Source organism: Pristiophorus japonicus, chromosome 3, assembly GCF_044704955.1.
Source record: "Pristiophorus japonicus isolate sPriJap1 chromosome 3, sPriJap1.hap1, whole genome shotgun sequence".
Classification (NCBI taxonomy): Eukaryota; Metazoa; Chordata; class Chondrichthyes; family Pristiophoridae; genus Pristiophorus; species Pristiophorus japonicus.
Genome location: NC_091979.1, coordinates 140516022 through 140537388, shown reverse-complemented (window position 1 = coordinate 140537388; position 21367 = coordinate 140516022). Strand labels below are relative to the sequence as shown.

General features: G+C 43.1%; 1 protein-coding gene and 1 long non-coding RNA gene across 4 annotated transcripts in view; one reads left to right on the top strand and one right to left on the bottom strand.

Moving 5' to 3' along the window:
- LOC139259909 (uncharacterized) overlaps nucleotides 1–14040 on the bottom strand; it is a 52581-nt gene extending 38541 nt beyond the window's left edge. Inside the window, exon 1 of the long non-coding RNA XR_011592678.1 lies at nucleotides 13971–14040. This is a non-coding gene — a long non-coding RNA (uncharacterized lncRNA). The remainder of the gene's footprint in view (nucleotides 1–13970) is intronic.
- Nucleotides 14041–14078: 38 nt separating this feature from the next.
- LOC139259907 (collagen alpha-2(V) chain-like) overlaps nucleotides 14079–21367 on the top strand; it is a 516763-nt gene continuing 509474 nt past the window's right edge. The window contains exon 1 of one of the 3 annotated variants that reach the window (XM_070875841.1): nucleotides 14079–14203. In XM_070875841.1, coding sequence (XP_070731942.1) covers nucleotides 14119–14203 — 85 coding nt within the window. In that variant the 5' untranslated portion in view covers nucleotides 14079–14118. The remainder of the gene's footprint in view (nucleotides 14204–21367) is intronic. The other 2 variants (XM_070875843.1, XM_070875842.1) reach the window with 2 other exon arrangements.

Here is a 21367-nt window from a genome sequence, read left to right as displayed (position 1 = left end):
GAGAGGGGAGAGGGAGAGTGGGTAGAGGGAGGGAGGGTGAGAGGGGTGAGGGAGGGAGGGGAGAGGGGGAGGGAGGGTTTGAGGAGAGGGAGGGACGGACGGAAGGGGAGAGGGTGGCAGGGAAGGGGAGAGGAGAGGGAGTGAGGGAGGGAAGGGGAGAGGGAGGGAGTGAGGGAGGGAGGGAAGGGGAGAGGAGAGGGAGTGAGGGTGAGAAGGGGAGAGGAAAGGGAGGGAGGGAGGGAGGAGGAGGAGAGGGAGGGAGGGAGGGAGGAGGAGAGGGAGGGAGGGAGGAGGAGAGGGATTGAGGGAGGGAGGAGGAGAGGGAGGGAGGAGGAGAGGGAGGGAGGGAGAGGGAGGGAGGGAGGGAGCAGGAGGAGAGGGAGGGAGGGAGAGAGGAGGAGAAGGAGGGAGGGAGGAGGAGAGGGAGGAAGAGGGAAGAGAGGGAGGGAGGGAGGGAGGGGGAGAGGAGAGGGAGAAGGCGGACGTGAAGAAGCTGGGCCCAAGACTTCGGGCGGGGCCCGCCCCCAGCAAGATGCCGGGCAGGGCGGGCCCGAGTTAAAGGTAGGTGGCCGGGGAAAGCCGGAGCTGAGGGGGCGGGGGGGGGGTGGGAGGGTCGGGTCCGGTGGGGAGCAGAGCAGGAGCGGGGCGGAGGGGGGTCCAGGGGAGAGCGGAGCGGGAGTTGGGGTGGGGTGGGGTGTTGAGAGAGCCAACTGAACAGGGGAGGAAGCTGGAGCCAGAGCAGGAGCTGGATGAGGGAGGTGCAGCCTGATCCTCGGAGCCCCAGGTCGGGGCTGCGCCGTTGTATGCACTGCCCAAAACTTGGGCCAGAGAGTGTGTTTTCACTTCTGAGAAGAGCAAAACTAGAGGCCATCACTATAAGACAGCCACCAAGAAATCAAATAGGGAACTTCTTTCCAAAGAGTGATAAGAATGTGAAACTTGCTACCACAGGCGATTGTTATAGATGCATTTCAGGGAAGCTGGATAAGCATGTGAGGAAGAAAGGGAATAGAGGGTTATGCTGATAGAATTAGATGAGGAAGAATGAGAGGAGGCTCGAGTGGAGCATAAATGCCAGCATGGACAGGTTGGGCTGAATGGCCTGTTTCTATGCTGTACATTCATCGTAATTCTACTTAATTCTATGTATCTAATATTTACCATTTGATTCTAATTGGCAGTCTTTAGTCACTTTGTGTCTTTTATGGTTGTCACTTCTCTGACTGCTCTCTTGCTGTTGTGGTAGTAAATACATTTTTTTTACAGGTATGCTTAGCCTCAGATACTATTCTTTAATCTGATCTCTTTATGCCCCTGATCACACTTTTGATGTGTCTCTGCATTTTGTTATATTCCTCCCATAAGCCCCTTCTGCAATTTATTAAGTGAAAAATAACTACATCTCGGTGTGAAAACCAATCATAGTTTGTAACAAGTTAATTTACAATTCCTGTTTGTCTTATATGGATTGCACACATTCTCCCCATCGGGACACACCCGACTTAGCTAAATCCAGAAAGCTTAGGTACAGGTTGGCAGAGTCAAGAAATTCCAAATGTGAATAGAGGTACTGTTAGAGTTCAACTGTGTACAATTGCACAGCATATCTATATGAAGCACTGTAAGCTTACTGCTTTTGACCTGTTAGGACCACCCTAACCATTCAAGTTTTAACTTGTAGGGCAATCTCGAGCCTTCCAGGATGAATCCCAGCTGCCAAGGACAGGTCAGCCCTTCCACAACCCATTCCATTAGTTAGCCAGGCAGCCTGTACCCTGGAGTCCTGTAGATCTGCCTCATCAGTTATCTAATTGCCAAAACTTCAGCAAGTTCACTTAGTTCGAAGGAAGATAATCACTAGTTGATACCTCATCATTCTAAGAAATTGTCTTAAAAATAATGAAACACTGAAAATCGACAGTGTTTTCAACAGAATCTTGTAGCAACGTTGGTGGGAGCTTACCAACTATGTAGAAACAAAGCTGGAACCTGGTTTGACCTGGCCTTCTTATGACTGAGACCAGGCACAGTGTCTGACCAATTAAATGGGTGTGAGGTCTACATTTGTATGGGGACCGCAGCAGCAGTTTGAGCTTCCTTATGGCGGGAGGGGGGGCTGCTGGCACCCTTCTCTCCTGGCCCGGGATTCTTCTGCCTGATATTCCAGCCACTTCAGTGGGGAAAAGGGTGGGAGGAGGGGAGAGCACTATAGACATACCAGCACCCTGGAAAATGTATGGAAATTATGGGATATCGCTCTGTCCGTGCCAATTTTGGTGGGGTCAATGGTGGAGTTGGTCAGGGACAGGCTCATTCCAGCAGAGGTGTGCCACTCCATGGATTTTTGGGGCCTTAGGCCTAGAATTGGTCTCCTTTGCGCCTCCCGTTATCGCCTCCCTAGAGGCGATAACGGGGTGCGAATGACTTACTGACCGGGCGCGGAGAAAGAAACGACTCCTGCTAAGTTCCCCGCGAGACTTGCGGTGGTGGTAACCCCTAGCATCATGATCTCCTGCGTCTGGAGATCATGACATCATCAGCTTGTACATCGCCCTTGTAGAGCTCTGGATCCGAACTTCGGTTTCGCCCCCTACAGCATTGCCGGGCGACAATACCGACAGCTGCAGGAAGCATTGTTTGGGAGACCAGGAGCTTGAGGGGTGCAAGTTAAAGGGGATGTTGGTGCAGGAAATTAAAAAATTGTGCAAATCCAAACTGGCAATTTTTCCAAATTTTCTTCAGCTGTGACCGATCAGCTTGGCACTCTGCAAGAGTGCTTGTGGCTGATCGGTCTGGATCCTGGCTGCCGCCAGCGATGAGCTAACTCATTGCAATGCAGAGCCTGCTGTGATGGCCCTTCCCTTTAAGGGAGGGAAGGAGCCTCAGATCCCAACATGCTGCACCAGATATTATACAGCACTGCACCATTACCCCCCCTGGGGCATGGTTTAGCACTCCAACGGAAGTGGTAGAACTTGATTTAGTGCCCCACTTGCTTCCTGGTATGCAAACACACAATTTAGAGAAAGCTGAGAATAATTAGCGCCTGGCGCTAATTTTTCCAGATTTCAAAAGTTAGCACCGGGGCACTACCGAATTTCGCCCCCTTAGTGTTTATTACGGCCTTATCACAACTTGAAAGTTTACAGTGAGACACGGTGAAACATGAACGAAAGTATTGAGCCATATCTGCACTTTGTGCTGATCAAATATTACTTCAGATATTTTTCTAGAAAACTGTGGTTTTGCTTTGAAAATCTGACACTTAAGTTTAAAGTACATCATATTTTGATTTTGTTATCTCATAGTCTAGGTTGGTTCATAAAATAGTAGTATTAATCTATAATTTAACTTCAGTGCTTTGCCATATAGTAATCAAGCAAAGATCAAATAGTTGGGTAAACGCCAATTAATTTCCTCTTTCCTTCCATGTTATTATTATAGTAAAGTAAAAAGCTGGCAATTATCCACACAGAATGCTTAAATGTAAAGTAATTGAACTCAAACCATATTTGTGTGCTTGGAGCCAACATTGTGAACGTAGCAATGCATCATTTGAATGTTCACTTCAATAAAGCCTATTCAACCTTAATTTTCCTCATATTAGTTTCCAATGTAATGTTAGATTTCAATCCCTCGTAACAGTTAGTGCTATATTCTTGAATAATTAATTAACCTTACCATAGTTATGTAATGCCATCAAATTATGATGACCAATATTGAATCTAGTATCACCAATTGTTAAAAAGCAATGTATTTAGGGCCAGCCCAGGTTAAAATATCAACCAAGGAACTGAAGAAAAAGAAAAGCAGCAACTTACAAAGGGGTGAAAACTATTTTATTAACATGATTGTAGGGCACACCATGGACAATTACTCAGGATAAATCTTTTAAAGAATTCTATCTTACTAAAATGAGTGCTATTTTATTAATACTCGCGATTCTGAGGATTGCAAAAGAGATCCTGATAACACTACATTCATCTGGAATAGACACTGCAAGGTTCAATATATGTATCTTCCTATGCTAAATAGTTATTGGAAGCTTTTAAAGCAAGACTGGCTTTATAAGAGGTAATTGGCAAACCTCTTCTTTTTTGAGCAGGGGAGAGAGGTGATATTTTTCAATAAGATTTATGTCACTGGATTGTGCATTTATAAAGAAGCAGAAAGAATCTTTCCCAAACATTTTTCATGAGGATAGCATCTCTGGCTTGGGATGTTTTACTACGATAAGGACTCTATATAAATGCAAGTTCTTGTTGCATTGAAATGCTGCAGGATAAGGCACCATTTCCATTCAGCTTGGTTTCTTCAAAAATGATTTCTAAATTAATTTAAAAAAATCTTGCCACCTGATGATTGACCTGTTAATTTGGGCCTACCATTGATACAAGAGCAAGAGGATAACTAAAGAAAGGATAGGGCCTATTAGAGACCATGAGAGTAATCTGTGTGTGGAGGCGGAAGATGTGGGTTTGGTTCTTAATGAATACTTTGCGTCTGTTTTCACAAAAGAGAGGGGCGATGCAGAAACTGCTATTGAGGAGGAGGAGTGTGAAATATTAGATGAAATAAACATAGTGAGAGAGGAGGTATTAAAGGGTTTAGCAGCTTTGAAAGTGAATAAGTCCTCAGGCCCGGATAAAATGTATCCCAGGCTGTTAAGCGAAGCAAAAGAGGAAATAGCAGAGGCTTTGACCATCATTTTCCAATTCTCTCTGGCTTCAGGTATGATGTCAGAGGACTGGAGGACTGCTAATGTGGTACCTTTGTTTAAGAAGGGAGAAAGGGATAGACCGAGTAATTACAGGCCAGTCAGCCTAACTTCAGTGGTGGGAAAATTATTGGAAAAAATCCTGAAGAACAGGATAAATCTATATTTAGAAAGACACGAATTAATCAGGGACAGTCAGCACGGATTTGTTAAGGGAAGGTCGTGTGTGACTAACCTGATTGAATTTTTCAAGGAGATAACCAGGAGTGTCGATGAGGGTATGATGTACTGTATTTGGATTTTAGCAATGTTTTTGATAAGGTCCCACATGGCAGACTGGTCATGAAAGTAAAAGCTTATGGGATCCAGGGTAAAGTGGCAAGTTGGATCCAAAATTGGCTCAGAGGCAAGAAGCAAAGGGTAATGGTTAATGGGTGTTTTTGTGATTGGAAGGATGTTTCCAGTGAGATTCCTCAAGGCTCAGAAGTAGTTCCCTTACTTTTTGTGATATATATCAATGATCTAGACTTGAATATAGTAGGTATGATTAAGAAGTTTGCAGATGGTACTAAAATCGGCTTGTTCTTGTTTATAAATCACTCCATGGCCTTTCCCCTTCCTATCTCTGTAACCATTTTCAGCCTTACAACCCCACAAGATGTCTGCACTCAAATTAACCCACAAATTCTTCCCTCTTGAACATCCCTCATTATAACTGCTCAACCATCACTGGCCATGCCTTCAGCTCTTTGGGCCCTAAGCTCTGGAACACCCTCCCTAATCCTCTCCGCCTCTCTACCTCTCTTTCCTCCTTTAAGACGCTCCTTAAAATCTACCTCTTTAAACAAGCTTTTGGTCATCTGCCTTAATTTCTTCTTTTGTGGTTTGGTGTCAAATTTATCTGTTTTATTTTGTAATACTGCTGTTGAAGCGCCTTGGGAAGTTTTACTATGTTAAAGGCGCTAGATGAGCAGCGAGTGTTTGTGGCGAGATGTTGTGAAAGTTTATGGCGGAGGAGCGGTGAGAGATCGTGGCGGAGGTGTGACAGATGAGGGTACGGGGCGCAGAAGAGCCGAAGGCTCAGGGGTAGCATGGGCTAACCCACACTGCGATATGTGTGCGCGCTCGGTCCGTGCAGCAGAGCAGGTCTCCAGTCGTCTTGGTTTACCCTTGCCACTGGATAAAGGCCTAGCTTTGTCAAGCCCATGTGGTGGCTGGTGTGCAACGGTCACCACACGTTAAAAAAAAATTCACGCACAGGCATCTTCCACCCCCTCAATTGGACTGGAACATCGGGTCTTTCATCGCAACACACGTGAACTCATGGAAGCAAGTCGTCCTCGTTCGAGGGACCGCCTATGATGATGAGTCTTGAATATAGGGAGTATGATTAAGAAATTTGCAGATGATACTAAAATACGCTCTGTGGTTGATAATGAAGAAGAAAGCTGCGGACTGCCGGACGATATCAATCAACTGGTCAGGTGGGCAGAGCAGTGGCAAATGAAATTTAATCCAGAGAAGTGTGAGGTAATGCATTTGGGGAGGGCTAACAAGGAAAGGGAATACACATTAAATGGTAGGACACTGAGAAGTGTAGAGGAACAAAGGGACCTTGGAGTGTTTTCCACAGATCCCTGAAGGTAGCAGGCCAGGTAGATAAGGTGGTTAAGAAGGCATACGGAATGCTTGCCTTTATTAGCCAAGGCATAGAATATAAGATGCTTGAACTGTATAAAACACTGGTTAGGCCACAGCTGGAGTACTGCATGCAATTCTGGTCACCGCATTACAGGAAGGACCGTGATTGCACTGGAAAGGGTACAGAAGAGATTTACGAGGATGTTGGCGAAAGTGGAAAATCTTAGCTATGACGACAGATTGGATAGGCTGGGTTTGTTTTCCTTGGAACAGAGGCGGCTGAGGGGAGACCTCATTGAGGTGTATAAAATTAGGAAGGGCCTCGATATGGTGGATAGAATGGGCCTATTTCCCTTAGCAGAGTGGTCAACAACCAGGGGGCATGAATTTAAAGTAATTAGAAGAAGGTTTAGAGGTGATTGAGGGGAAATGTCTTCACGCAGAGGGTGGTGGGGGTCTGGAACTCAATGCCTGAAAGGGTGGTAGATGCAGACACACTCGCCACATTTAAAAAGTACTTGGATGTGCAACTGAAATGCTGTAACTTGCAGGGTTATAGACCTAGAGCTGGAAAGTGGGATTAGGCTGGATAGCCTCTTGTTGGCTAGCATGGACATGTTGGGCCGAAATGGCCTCCTTCCGTGCTGTAAACTTCTATAATTCTATGATTCTATGATACAGTCTTTGGCTGGTTTTGAAAATGAAATTTCTTGGCTTAATTTTGTTGAAAATAGCACTCATTTTAACATGATAGAATTCATTAAAATATTTATCCTGATTAATTGTTCATGGTATGCCCTACAATACATTTGTTTCATCCTTTTTAGTAAATTTTTTCCCTTTCATTCAGTTCCATGGTTGCTATTTTAATCTGGGCTGCCCCTAAATACACTGCTTTTGCTAATTGGTGATGCCAGACTTGATATAAATGCGGACAAAGGTAACATTTTACAATGCTGTTTTGAATTAGAAACTTCAGGGAGTAGAGTGTGCCATCTACGTATGCTTGCAGTATAAATTAGAACCATATGAGCTGTTCGATGCTGATTGATCTCCCCACTATTATATGGATTGTAAATGATTGATGTATGAGCTTTTGGTGAACTGTCATGTAAAACTAGTCTAATACTTTATAAATGTCTCTATTCTTCATAAATGTCTCCAGCTTTAGGCATAGCCACAATTGTATAACTTTGCTTGTTGATGTCAGGCTTAGTTCTGCCAGCAGTTCTTGTTGTCTGGGGTTTTGAATGGCCCAGGTCTCTGAACTAATCCACTGAGACTATGACTAAATAACAAGCTATGCTAAAGCCCTTAAGAAGTGATAACTGATTGGTTACCTAGGGGAGAATTGAGGGAATCATCATCATCACCGTCATAATATACCAAAGACAACTGCAGCAAATAACTGTGAATCTGTAAGTGTGGATGTGTTCTTGACCTGTTTCAGTGATATGTTAATTTGCCAAACATTATATTAGTAGAAAAAGTCTTGTTCAAACCCGTACTCTGTGGTGTATTACTGAATGACCTGCATTCTGTATTAGTGTTTAGATTACATGGTACCATATTAATTTTAAAATATCAATATAATCTTTGATATAAAAGAGTCATGAAATATTTAAAGAAAATGAAACAGTTTTATTTCCCTCTAAACAGTTGATTGGCCAACAAAATCATGCTTGGGAATGAGCAGAAATTAAAAGTAATCTGATACTCTGAGTTAAATTCAGTTGGGTAACATTGGACAGTGCTCAATTTTTGCTGGCGTACAATCAAGGGAATGCTTCACTTAAACTAAAACAGAAATGCTTAAAACACTCGACAGTTAAGGCAGCATCTGTGGAGAGAACAGACAAGTCGATGGTTCTGTTGTGTCAACGTTTCGGGTATGTGGACTCATTGTCAAGACTCAAAGATGTTACCGATGAGCAGTGTTTAAAAAAGAACAGAACAAGGGGAAGGGGGAAGAAAAACACACAGAAATAGAACGACCAGGAAATATTTTTTCTGATTTACTTGCTCAAAACCTCTCATAATCTGTTAGAATACTTCAAACAGATCCCATTTTAACTCTCTTTGTTCCAAAGCAAATTAGTAAGAAGTGCCTTGAAAAACAATTCAAAAGCAACAGCACCACAATAATGTCCTTAAAGAGGAAGGATACTTTGGAAACTTTTATTATATGCTGCCATGATGTGTGATTCTGTTTGTCGAATAGAAATTGCAGCTCCTGTTTTTAGTTTTATGAAAGTTTGACAACAATATTCAATAACATTTTGTAACATATCTTCCCCCATTTAACAGGAGAGTTTTTAATGTTTAATTTAAAACAAAGTTACTTTATCTGGAGGCAGATTGTCTCAGTGGAGCTAAGATTGGGAAATCTCCGGATAAGATCATTTAGAAAGGAAAGAGTGAATGGTTTGGTGAGTTGTCCTTTTAACTTCTGTGTCTTCGGTTCAAATCTAACCCAGACGGACGGGATGAAATTCCTTTTTCTCTGATGGCTCATAAATAAAATGAGTTGAAATAGTCTCAGTTTACATCCCAATGGACATGAGTTCATAACACCAAACTACCCATAATTCAGCACTATAATTCGCACTAAATTGAAAGTCTCAGTCAGAGAGGCCCTAAGGAGGGTGGTGTGGGAAATCAAAATGTTTCATGGGTACAGTATGTGTTTTTTTCTTGTATGTTTGATAATTTCCCTGTATTTTTCTCGTATACACCCACTTACAAAAATACCAAAAATAGTAAGGTCACATTGGCATTTGTATGAAATAGTAAATAGCTTTGTCGCTACAAATTAGCCAGTTAATGAGCCACAATTTTCTGACAAAATAACAATGAGTTTGTTGCTCATGCTGTTATTGGTGTGCAAATCGGTCAGCAATGTGTGGCAAGGAACAGATACCCCAGGAGTTGTGAATCGCCACAAATGGCTGGACGATTTGTGCCTCTCCATCATTAGCCTCATTAAAGCAGCAGCTTGTTGTCAATCTCCCCGTGAGTGTCAAGAAATTGCTGCATTTGCTCATTACATATGAATTAAACTCACTGCAGAAGGTTAGGGCTGGAAATTAACAGCGTAAGGGCAGATGCTTTTAATGACAGAATTTATTTTCCTGCAAGCTCTCCGGCCCAGAAAGAGAACAATTGAAACTGTGGAGTTGCATTCTTGTAGGCAATGAATTGTTCTTAGAAATGTTTAAAATTTAAAATTTAAATGTTTTCAATTCTTTCTTACTTTTTCTTTCTGTCTCTTTTCTCTCTCTCTTAATCCAATCTTTCTTAACCTCTCTTTGCAAGGAACTTTAATCTAATAAAACACATGGGTTAGGGTTGGGTGGGAGGTTAAAGTTTTAAAAATTTGAATCCCGACCTCAATCCACCTCCACCCTGCCCACTTCCAGTTTTAGCGGAGGTGGGACAGGGGGTTGTGGGGGGGCAGGATTGCGGCCAACCCGCTTGCAGAGGGTGGGTTGACACTTTAAGTATTCTAATGAGACTGCATATGCCATTTTGAAGCTTCATTTTAAATGTAACTCTGACGAGCCAGGTTTCCCAGGAAACCTACCAGCTGCAGGATGGCGAGGACTGCTGGATCCAGGAGGTACGTGCCTTTCCAGTTACCTGCTGGATCCAGGAGCTATGTGCCTTTCCTGTTACCTGCTGGATCCAGTGTTCCTGCCTCACTAACCCACCGTGATCGGATCCCCCCCCCCCCCACCCCCGATCCTTCCAATCTCCCCTGCCCTCCCTTCTGAGGCATCCGTTCCCCCCCCCCACAAGGCTTCCAATCTCCGATCCCTCCTCCGGCCTTCCAACCCAGGCCTTCCGGCCATCCCACCCCCGATCCACTCAATCAACGAATCCCCTCTGGCCTCAGATCCCCCCATATGCCTCCGATCATGGGTCCTCGACCCCCTCCCCTCGAAACTCCAGCCTTCCAACCCCCTCCCTCCTTCCAAACTTGTTCAATGATCTCCAACCTTCGGACCTCTCCACCCTTGATAATCTCCAGTCTTCCGACCCCCTCCGATGGTCTCCAGCCTTTTGAAGCCCTCCGGCGATCCCCAGTTTCCGACAGCCCCCCTGCACGATCCCGGCCTTCCCACCTCCCCAATACTTCCCTCCTCTCTACATTAAATTTGGCAAGGCCTGAGGGAAACCCATTCTTTGGGTTTCCTGACTGCATTCCTGCCCTCTTCTCCCTGCCTGCCTCCAAATTAAAATTCTGGCCTTTATTATTTCCTGCATTACAACAGTGATTACACTCCAAAAGTACTTGATTGGCTGTAAAGCGCTTTGAGACATCCGGTGTTCGTGAAAGGCCCTATATAAATGCAAGTTTTTTAAAAATTTCTCTTTACTTATTTAATTTTGGCTCTAATCACCCTATTTCCATTTTCATCATTCCTCTGTATCTTTCTCAATCCTTAAATCTGATTGGTTAAGGAGCCAGACTATTGGTCGTATCGTTCCCCAAGATCCCAGATGCCTTGATCTTGCCACACCATTATCAACTTGCACTTCCAGCAATTTGCGATGCAAAATCTTTTCAAGCTGAAGTGTGAGAGAAAACATCTAACTAATGGAGCATGCCACACAATGCCCACTCCATCACATCATTGAGTACCTGTCACTACTGAGGAATCCTGTACACTTGGATTTGAAGTGTGGTGGAGTAATATCTTTGTTTAGTTTTAAACTTGGTGTCAGATTATCTTTTTGAATTAAATGGTCTTTTGTATGCTGCCTCTTTTCCCCAACTTTTTGCCGTCTTCTATCACCAGGGAAATAATCTACCACAGAAAAGCTAATACACACTGCCACAGAATGTTAGTAAGCTCCAAAAGCAGCATTTCTGTATGTCGCAATTTGCCAGATCCAAAACTGTTCTGTTGCTCCCATTGGTCAACTATTTTAAACTCAAGAGACGTATGGCAATTACTTTAGAATCAGACATGAAACAAAGACAACATAATCTCCTGTTATTCCTTTGATTTGATTTTCTGTAAAATACTATATTGAAAACTATGTCGATTGTGGGAATTCAGTGATAAGATACGGAAAGAATCTTTCAGAGAAGTTCAAGATTTATACCATGTACAACTTAAGTGTATTTGCCAGCAAAGTAAATTCTGGCATATATGGCAGTTTGGAATTAGTCACTGGTTTATTCTGACATTTAACTTCGATTTCGGCATAAATTGTAAACCCTCCCCCCACCCCCCCACCCCCCATCCCTTAGAAGGCAGGAGTTGGTTTAACTAAATGGTTCATAAGACCACAATATAGTTTTGATATGAGGCCTCATTGAGTACCTGTCGCTACTGAGGAATCCTGTGCATCTGGATTTGAAGTGTGTTGGAGTAATATCTTTGTTTAGTTTTAAACTTGGTGTCAGATTATCTTTTTTAATTAAATGGTCTTTTGTATGCTGCCTCTTTTCCCCAACCTTTGGCCGTATTCTATCACAGTATGCATTTCTCGTTAGTGTTTTTCCTTAACTTAGTTTATATCCAGGAACATGTGGACCTCTCTCTTAAACATGACATTTAAAGTACTAGCCAGGCTGGAACCTGAATGTACCCGGTAGTTGACTGGACTTTCTGGGGACTTTTTAATTTATTTTTCAATGTTTTTAATGTTAAGAAAAAGTGGAGTCTCCCACCCAGTCTCCCCTAATGTCAAAAATAACCTGCTGGGTGAGTAGAGCTCCGTGCATTTGTCCAAGCACGCTGACCCTGTAGCAGTGTGCAGTCAACAGTATAATTCCACAAAGACTGGTAACTCCAGTATAACTCCAGCATAACTAGAGCCTTACATAAGAACTAGTAGCAGGAGTAGGTCATCAGCCCATTCGAGCCTGCTCCGCCATTCAATAAGATCATGATTGATCATCTACCTCAACTCCACTTTCCTATCTGATCTCCATATCCCTTGATTCTCCTAGACTCCAGAAATCTATCTATCTTAGCCTTTAATATATCATCATCAACATCCATCAGGGGCAGAGAATTCCAAAGATTCACAATTCTCTGAGTGAAGAAATTCCTCCTCATCTCTGCCTTAAATAGCCCACCCCTTATCCTGAGACTGTCCCCCTAGTTCTAGATACTCCAGCCAGGAGAAACAACCTCTCAGCATCTACCCTGTCAATCCCCTTCAGAATCTTGTATGTTTCAATGAGATCACCTCTCACTCTTCTAAACTCCAGAGAGTATAGGCCCATTCTACACAATCTCTCATCATAAGACAGTCCTCTCATCCTAGGAATCAGTCTTGTGAACCTCTGTTGTACCGCCTTCAAGGCAAATATTTCCTTCCTTAGATAAGGAGACCAAAACTGCAGTGCTCCAGGTGTGGTCTCATCAAGGCCCTGTACAATTGTAGCAAGACTTTGTTACTCTTATACTCCAACCCTCTTGCAATAAAGGACAACATGCCATTTTGCTTGCTGTACCTGCATGCTAGCTTTCTGTGTTTCTTGCACAAGTCAAGAGGGGAACCAAATACTCGGGAATCAGCTCACACAGCAGACAGTATGATAAGGGTTAAACCAATGTTTAACTGAACTAAAATTCCCGCCTTTCATGTTAACAAATGTGTTAACAAATAATGCTGTGCTGTGACAGAACAAAGTTCCCCTCTTTCATGTTAACAAAAGTTTCTGTGCTTTGTGAATTGAATGTTTTCTTTGACCAACCAAATGCGGTAACAAATTCCGTTATTTGTCTTTGCCTTACATCTGTGTTATTTGTGGCAGTTAAATTGTCATTTCAAAGATTGTAGAGACATCTGTGTTATTGTTACGGATAGTGTTCTCGATCACTGTCATTTCAAAAGATTCATTATAGATCGGCCCACTAAATCTGTAAAAAGGCCAGTGAGACTTTTGGGTTTTTGAAGAGTTCTGTCTTCGGCAACTAAGAACAGACCTTTCCCTGCACTTGCCGGACTAAATCGTTTCAAACCTATCTCTTTGAGTCTGTCATACATCAAGAGCGTCGATCCATTATTTGAGTGGATCCACTAGGGAGAAAGGGAGATTTCTCCTCAACATGTGGCCACTCGAGGAAACCTTGCGGACAGTTAAAGAAGGTAAGGAAATCGGTGCAGGTAAGTGCAGCAGATGCCCAGACAGCAACAGCAGGAAAGGTAAGAGAAAGGGGGAGAGAGAGGTGGGGGAGGAAGAGAGAGGTGGGGGGAGGGAGAGGGCTGGGGGGAAGCCTCTGACCGGGAGGGAAGAGACCACTCGGCCTGGGCTAGGGTCAGGAGAACGCACTGGCATGCCCTTTGGTCAGGGCTAGAGGCGGAGGAACAGACCGGGAGGCTGAAGCCAGAAGGCTACAACATAACTACAAAAAGAACGAGATTGAACAGCCCACCATATAAAGGAAAACCATGGGATTATGCATCTAACAAAACGTGTTGGGAAAAACATATGCAGCTTAACAAGAAACCCCTCAAAAGGCTGGGATTCCAGTTCAAACGAGACATCGGGGCCCAGTTGGAAAAAAAAAAGGAACTCTGAAACGATGTAGCACTCTACAAACTAAACCAACACGTATTATATAAACCAACCAGCGAGGCTACTAACCGCAGCGGATCAGGAGGCAGCGCTACTGCGAATGCGCGGCCACTTCAGAGACGTTAGGTACATCACTTTTTTCCACTGCACATGCGCAGATGTCCCGGCACATTTTTCCAGCACAGACCGCAGGCTCCACCCCACTAGGCGACTGGCCATGCTGCGTAGCTGTGGAGTAGAGGCCAAGCATCGGGAAAAGTATGAAGATTTATTTCTGGACATAATGAAGCGGCACAACTCGGGCAAGTATGCTAGGAAACGGGCTCGGGGAAAATTGAGCCCTAAGGCTTTGTGCGCTAATATCAAACAACATTACTTCGAAAGGTTTATTTCTATGAAATCTGAAAGGCAGTATTTCTCCTCTCTGTAAACAATTCTATAGTTTTTCACGAAGCCTGTCCATATTCGTCTTTCAGTTGAGATAACAAAAAAGAGGAATTAAAAGTACTGCTTCTGAATTCCCTTCATCCCTGAAATTGCCATCAAGTGCTACCTTTCAGGATGGAGATTGTTGCTCGCTTTTTATTTCAAATTTTCACTCCTTTTGTCCTTTCCTGTCCTGAAAGGATATGTGCTGAGAATTTCCCTCTCTTACTGCTGGCTGTTAAGGCTGGTTTAGGCCCAAAAATGGCCGCTGCCTCGCTTCTGCTCACTTCTGTTGCAGCCAGTGGCAGCCGCCATTTTGGGCAGGTCGGCTGTGCGACTGTTGTTTGCATTCTCTACAAAAATGGTAATGAGGCAAATCGTGACATCCATCAGCGACCTGCTATTTTGGACATCACCACTCAACTGCACGCTCTTTCCAAAGCACACATAGCTGAACCAGCTGCACAACGGAACCCCCAGAACTGCTACTTAAAGGGAGATTATGCAACTTTGAGGTAAGTTGCTTTTTGCTTTTGTACTGGTGCCTATATAGCTTACTTGAGAAGGTTGAGGGGGAATCTAATTGAGAGGTTTGAAATTATAAAGGGATTTGATAGAGAATAGAAACATAGAAAATAGGTGCAGGAGTAGGCCATTCGGCCCTTCGAGACTGCACCACCATTCATTAAGATCATGGCTGATCATTCCCTCAGTACCCTTTCTAGCTTTCTCTCCATACCCCTTGATCCCCTTAGCCGTAAGGGCCATATCTAACTCTCTCTTGAATATATCCAATGAACTGGCATCAACAACTCTCTGCGGCAGGGAATTCCACAGGTTAACAACTCTCTGAGTGAAGAAGTTTCTCCTCATCTCAGTCCTAAATGGCCTAAGCCTTATCCTAAGACTGTGTCCCCTAGTTCTGGATTTCCCCAACATCGGGAACATTCTACCCGCATCTAACCTGTCGCATCCCGTCAGAATCTTATATGTTTCTATGAGATTCCCTCTCATCCTTCTAAACTCCAATGTATAAAAGCCCAATCGATCCAGTCTCTCCTCATATGTCAGTCCAGCCATTCCGGGAATCAGTCTGGTGAACCTTCGCTGCACTCCCTCAATAGCAAGAACATCCTTCCTCAGATTAGGAGACCAAAACTGAACACAATATTCCAGGTGAGGCCTCACCAAGGCCCTGTACAACTGCAGTAAGACCTCCCTGCTCCTATACTCAAATCCCTTAGCTATGAAGGCCAACATGCCATTTGTCTTCTTCACCGCCTGCTGTACCTGTATGCCAACTTTCAATGACTGATGAACCATGACACCCAGGTCTCGTTGCACCTCCCCTTTTCCTAATCTGCCGCCATTCAGATAATATTCTGTCTTCGTGTTTTTGCCCCCAAAGTGGATAACCTCACATTTATCCACATTATACTGCATCTGACATGCATTTGCCCACTCACCTAATCTGTCCAAGTCACCCTGCAGCCTCTTAGCGATCCCCTCACAGCTCACACCGCCACCCAGTTTAGTGTCATCTGCAAAATTGGAGATATTACACTCAATTCCTTCATCTAAATCATTAATGTATATTGTAAAGAGCTGGGGTTCCAGCACTGAGCCCTGCGGCACCCCACTAGTCACTGCCTGCCATTCTGAAAAGGATCCGTTTATCCCGACTCTCTGCTTCCTGTCTGCCAACCAGTTCTCTATCCATGTCAGTATATTACCCCCAGTACCATGTGCTTTGATTTTGCACACCAATCTCTTGTGCGGGACTTTGTCAAAAGCCTTTCGAAAGTCCAAATACACTACATCCACTGGTTCTCCCTTGTCCACTCTACTAGTTACATCCTCAAAAAATTCCAGAAGATTTGTCAAGCATGATTTCCCCTTCATAAATCCATGCTGACTTGGACCAATCCTGTCACTGCTTTCTAAATGCGCTGCTTTTTCACCCTTAATAATTGATTCCAACATTTTCCCCACCACTGATGTCAGGCTAACTGGTCTATAATTACCTGCTTTCTCTCTCCCTCCCTTTTCAAAAAGTGGTGTTACATTAGCTATCCTCCAGTTCCATAGGAACTGATCCAGAGTTGATAGACTGTTGGAAAATGATCACCAATGCATTCGCTATTTCTAGGGCCACTTCCTTAAGTACTCTGGGATGCAGACTATCAGGCCCCGGGAATTTATCAGCCTTCAATTCCATCAATTTCCCCAACACAATTTCCCACCTAATAAGGATATCCTTCAGTTCCTCCTTCTCACTAGACCCTCGGCCCCCTGGTACTTCCGGAAGGTTATTTGTGTCTTCCTTCGTGAAGACAGAACCAAAGTATTTGTTGAATTGTTTTGCCATTTCTTTGTTCAACATTATATATTCACCTGAATCTGACTGCTAGGGACCTACGTTTGTCTTCACTAATCTTTTTCTCTTCACGTATCTATAGAAGCTTTTGCAGTCAGTTTTTATGTTCCCGGCAAGCTTCCTCTCGTACTCTATTTCCCCCCTCTTAATTAAACCCTTTTTCCTCCTCTGCTGAATTCTAAATTTCTCCCAGTCCTCAGGTTTGCTGCTTTTTTTGGCCAATTTATATGCCTCTTCCTTGGATTTAACACCATCCTTAATTTCCCTTGTTAGCCACGGTTGAGCCACCTTCCCCATTTTATTTTTACGCCAGACAGGGATGTACAATTGCTGAAATTTATCCATGTGATCTTTAAATATTTGCCATTGTCTATCCACCGTCAACCCTTTAAGTATCATTCGCCAGTCTATTCTAGCCAATTCATACCTCAAACCATCGAAGTTACCTTTCCTTAAGTTCAGGACCTTAGTTTCTGAATTAACTGTGTCACTCTCCATCTTAATAAAGAATTCTACCATGTTATGGTCACTCTTCCCCAAGGGGCCTCGCACAACAAGATTGCTAATTAGTCCCTTCTCATTACACATCACCCAGTCTAGGATGGCCAGCTCCCTAGTTGGTTCCTCAACATATTGGTCTAGAAAACCGTCCCTAATACACTCCAGGAAATCCTCCTCCACCACATTGCTACCAGTTTGGTTAGCCCAATCAATATGTAGATTAAAGTCACCCATGATAACTGCTGAACCTTTATTGCACGCATCCCTAATTTCTTGTTTGATGCTGTCCCCAACCTCACTACTACTGTTTGGTGGTCTGTACATAACTCCCACTAGAGTTTTCTGCCCTTTGCTATTCCGTCGCTCCACCCATACCGATTCCACATCATCCAAGCTAATGTCCTTTCTTACTATTGCATTAATTTCCTCTTTAACCAGCAATGCCACCCCGCCTCCTTTTCCTTTCTGTCTATCCTTCCTGAATGTTGAACACCCCTGGATGTTGAGTTCCCAGCCTTGGCCACCCTGGAGACATGTCTCCGTGATGCCAATTATATCACACGCGTTAACTGCTATTTGCACAGTTAATTCGTCCATCTTATTCCGAATACTCCTCGCATTGAGGCACATAGCCTTCAGGCTTGTCTTTCTAACACAATTTTAACACAATTTGCCCCCTTAACATTTTGCTGTAATGTGGCCCTTTTTGCTTTTTGCCTTTGATTTCTCTGCCCTCCACTTTTACTTTTCTTCATTCTATCTTTTGCTTCTGTCCCCATTCTACTTCCCTCTGTCTCCCTGCATAGGTTCCCATCCCCGTGCCATATTAGTTTAACTCCTCCCCAACAGCACGAGCAAACACTCTCCCTAGGACATTGGTTCCGGTCCTGCCCAGGTGCAGACCGTCCGGATTGTACTGGTCTCACCTCCCCCAGAACCGGTTCCAATGTCCCAGGAATTTGAATCCCTCCCTTCTACACCACTCCTCAAGCCATGTATTCATCTGAGCTATCATGTGATTCCTACTCTGACTAGCACGTGGCACTGGTAGCAATCCTGAGATTACTACTTTTGAGATCGTACTTTTTAATTTAGCTCGGAATCTCTTTCCTCTGGTGGGGACCCCAGAAGAAGGGGCCACAATTTTAAAATTAGAGCTGAGCCATTTAGCAGTGAAATCAGAAATATTTTTTTCATACAAAGGGTAATGGAAATCTGGAACTCTTCCCCAAAAAGCTGTGGATGCTGGATCAAATTACATTTTCAAGACTGAGATCAATAGATTTTTGTTAATGTATCAAGGGAATCAATGGTATGGATTAAATGCAGGTAAATGGAGTTGAGCTACAGATCAGCCATTATCTGATTGAATGGGAAAACAGCCTCAAGGAGCTGAATGGCAAACTGCTGTCCCTATGTTCGAAACAAAACCACACAAAACGCTACCAATACCAATAGCAGCCCATAACATTTCTCCAAATATTTCTTGAAAATGTTTTTGGTTGCCACCCAACTTTCTCCACTAAACTGAGGACCCAGTATTGAAAATAAATAAAATTGCTAATGGATAAAATTTAAATACATAACTGAAGCAATTTTAAAAATAAAATAAAGGCCACTTATGGTTCTCACAGAATAATGAGCAGCATCATGCAGTTCAATCCTCAAAGCACCAGTAAACCTCCCAGAATACTTTTTAGTAAAAAATTAATTTGACTTCTTAAGCCACTGCGACATGGCATAGACATCACTATTGATGCAGAACAGTGATTCCCACACTCACCATAAGTAACAGTGCATGCGATTTGCTAATATTTGTTCATGTAATTATAGTATGTGAGCAAGATATTTATTTTATATATATATACTGCCAGTGGATGCAGAAAACACAATTTATTTTCCAGAAATGAATCAAAAAACATTTACTTCACTGTCTTGGCTCTTTTCTTGCAATCTAATTTCCAAATCCAAGTGGAGATGGGCGTTCCTTCCCCACTCCCACATGTCTCCCTCCTTGTAACAGCATAACCTTTGAGTCTGTGAGGAAATCTGTCAGTAACATGATAAATGTCTCTAAATCTTGTGGGGGCCATTATATTTAACATCAGATTTCACAGGACTGTGGAGGAGTGAAACAGGTAGGTTTTCCTCATTCTAACATAGAAACATAGAAAATAGGTGCAGGAGTAGGCCATTCGGCCCTTCGAGCCTGCACCGCCATTCAATGAGTTCATGGTTGAACACGCAACTTCAGTACCCCATTCCTGCTTTCTCGCCATACCCCTTGGTCCCCTGAGTAGTAAGGACTACATCTAACTCCTTTTTTGAATATATTTAGTGAATTGACCTCAACAACTTTCTGTGGCAGAGAATTCCACAGGTTCACCACTCTCTGGGTGAAGAAGTTTCTCCTCATCTCGGTCCTAAATGGCTTACCCATTATCCTTAGACTGTGACCCCTGGTTCTGGACTTCCCCAACATTGGGAACATTCTTCCTGCATCTAACCTGTCTAAACCCGTCAGAATTTTAAATGTTTCTATGAGATCCCCTCTCATTCTTCTGAACTCCAGTGAATACAAGCCCAGTTGATCCAGTCTTTCTTGATATGTCAGTCCAGCCATTCCGGGAATCAGTCTGATGAACCTTCGCTGCACTCCCTCAATAGCAAGAATGTCCTTCCTCAAGTTAGGAGACCAAAACTGTACACAATACTCCAGGTGTGGCCTCACCAAGGCCCTGTACAACTGTAGTAACAACATTTACTTCTACTCTTTGCTTCCTGTCTGCCAACCAGTTCTCAATCCACGACAGCACACTACCCCCAATCCCATATGCTTTAACTTTGCACATTAATCTATTGTGTGGGATCTTGTCGAAAGCCTTCTGAAAGTCCAAATACACCACATCAACTGGTTCTCCCTTGTCCACTCTACTGGAAACATCCTCAAAAAATTCCAGAAGATTTGTCAAGCATGCTTTCCCTTTCACAAATCCATGCTGACTTGTATCTATTATGTCACCACTTTCCAAATACGCTGTTATGACATCCTTAATAATAATTGATATCACTATCCATTGATCCTTGCTGGAATTGTACATCACTGGACAGTATTAGGCTTAGTTATGATGTCTCCCATATCCAAATAGCCCGCTGACAATTGTCTGTATTCATACATGAAGAACTGTTGTTTGGGCAAAGTGCCAGATGTTGCTGGTGCCTGTAGACTGCCACCCCCTTTCAGCATGAGATCCAGCTTTGTTGAGAAGGAAGGGTAAGGGAGACAGTCCTTGATCGTGGTTCTTTAACAAGTTGTGAACAGCAAACACCATCAGATTTGCACCTATTAATTAATACAGAAGAACATCTGCAAACTTTACAAGCAGAATCACGAATAGTTTGTCTTCAGCTGAGCATTTTTTATTGCTATCTGGCTGCAAGTAATTTTCACTTTTTGATGATAGAAATTGTTGGGTGTGACCGCACCAGTTTCTACTTGAACAAAACTGGCCTTGTTCTATCATGAAAATGCTCTTTTATTGCTTGAACTTGATCTTTGATAAATCTTCACCAGCATACTGCTATTCAGTACAGCGTCTAAAGATTATTAATAACATGAACATGGATGTTAAACAGAATTTTACCCAATAATTTTCAATGACAGATGAACTTTTTGATTTTCTTCAATTTCATTAACGAAAGATTTAATGCCTGGACCTTCTATTCAGGATAAACAATTCACCATCTATCAACCTTCTGTCAATGTAAGCTGTTGCCTCTCCAGTCAATACTGCACTATATTTCATTTTTACCATGAAGATGATACTTCTGAAAATCTTAACCATTCATACTGGTTAAATTAAGCCGATTTCTTTGATGAGCTGAGCTGCGAAATTGCGATTTTCGCAATGGTTATAGTTGGCTAACTGATGCAGGTCAGACTGAAAACAGGGCACAAATCTGGAAGGTGAAACTACTTGAAGTTCAAACATTCCATTTGGAAGAAATCTTGTAATTTTTTTCCCATTTTTAATTTGACATTAAAAAAAATGCAAAAATGAAACAATTGTTGATCATTAACATCCCATGTTAAATTGCTCTACAAAACATGCTGGCTCATAAAGCAGTTTAATTAATTTACCTGAGTAATTTATTTTCCAGA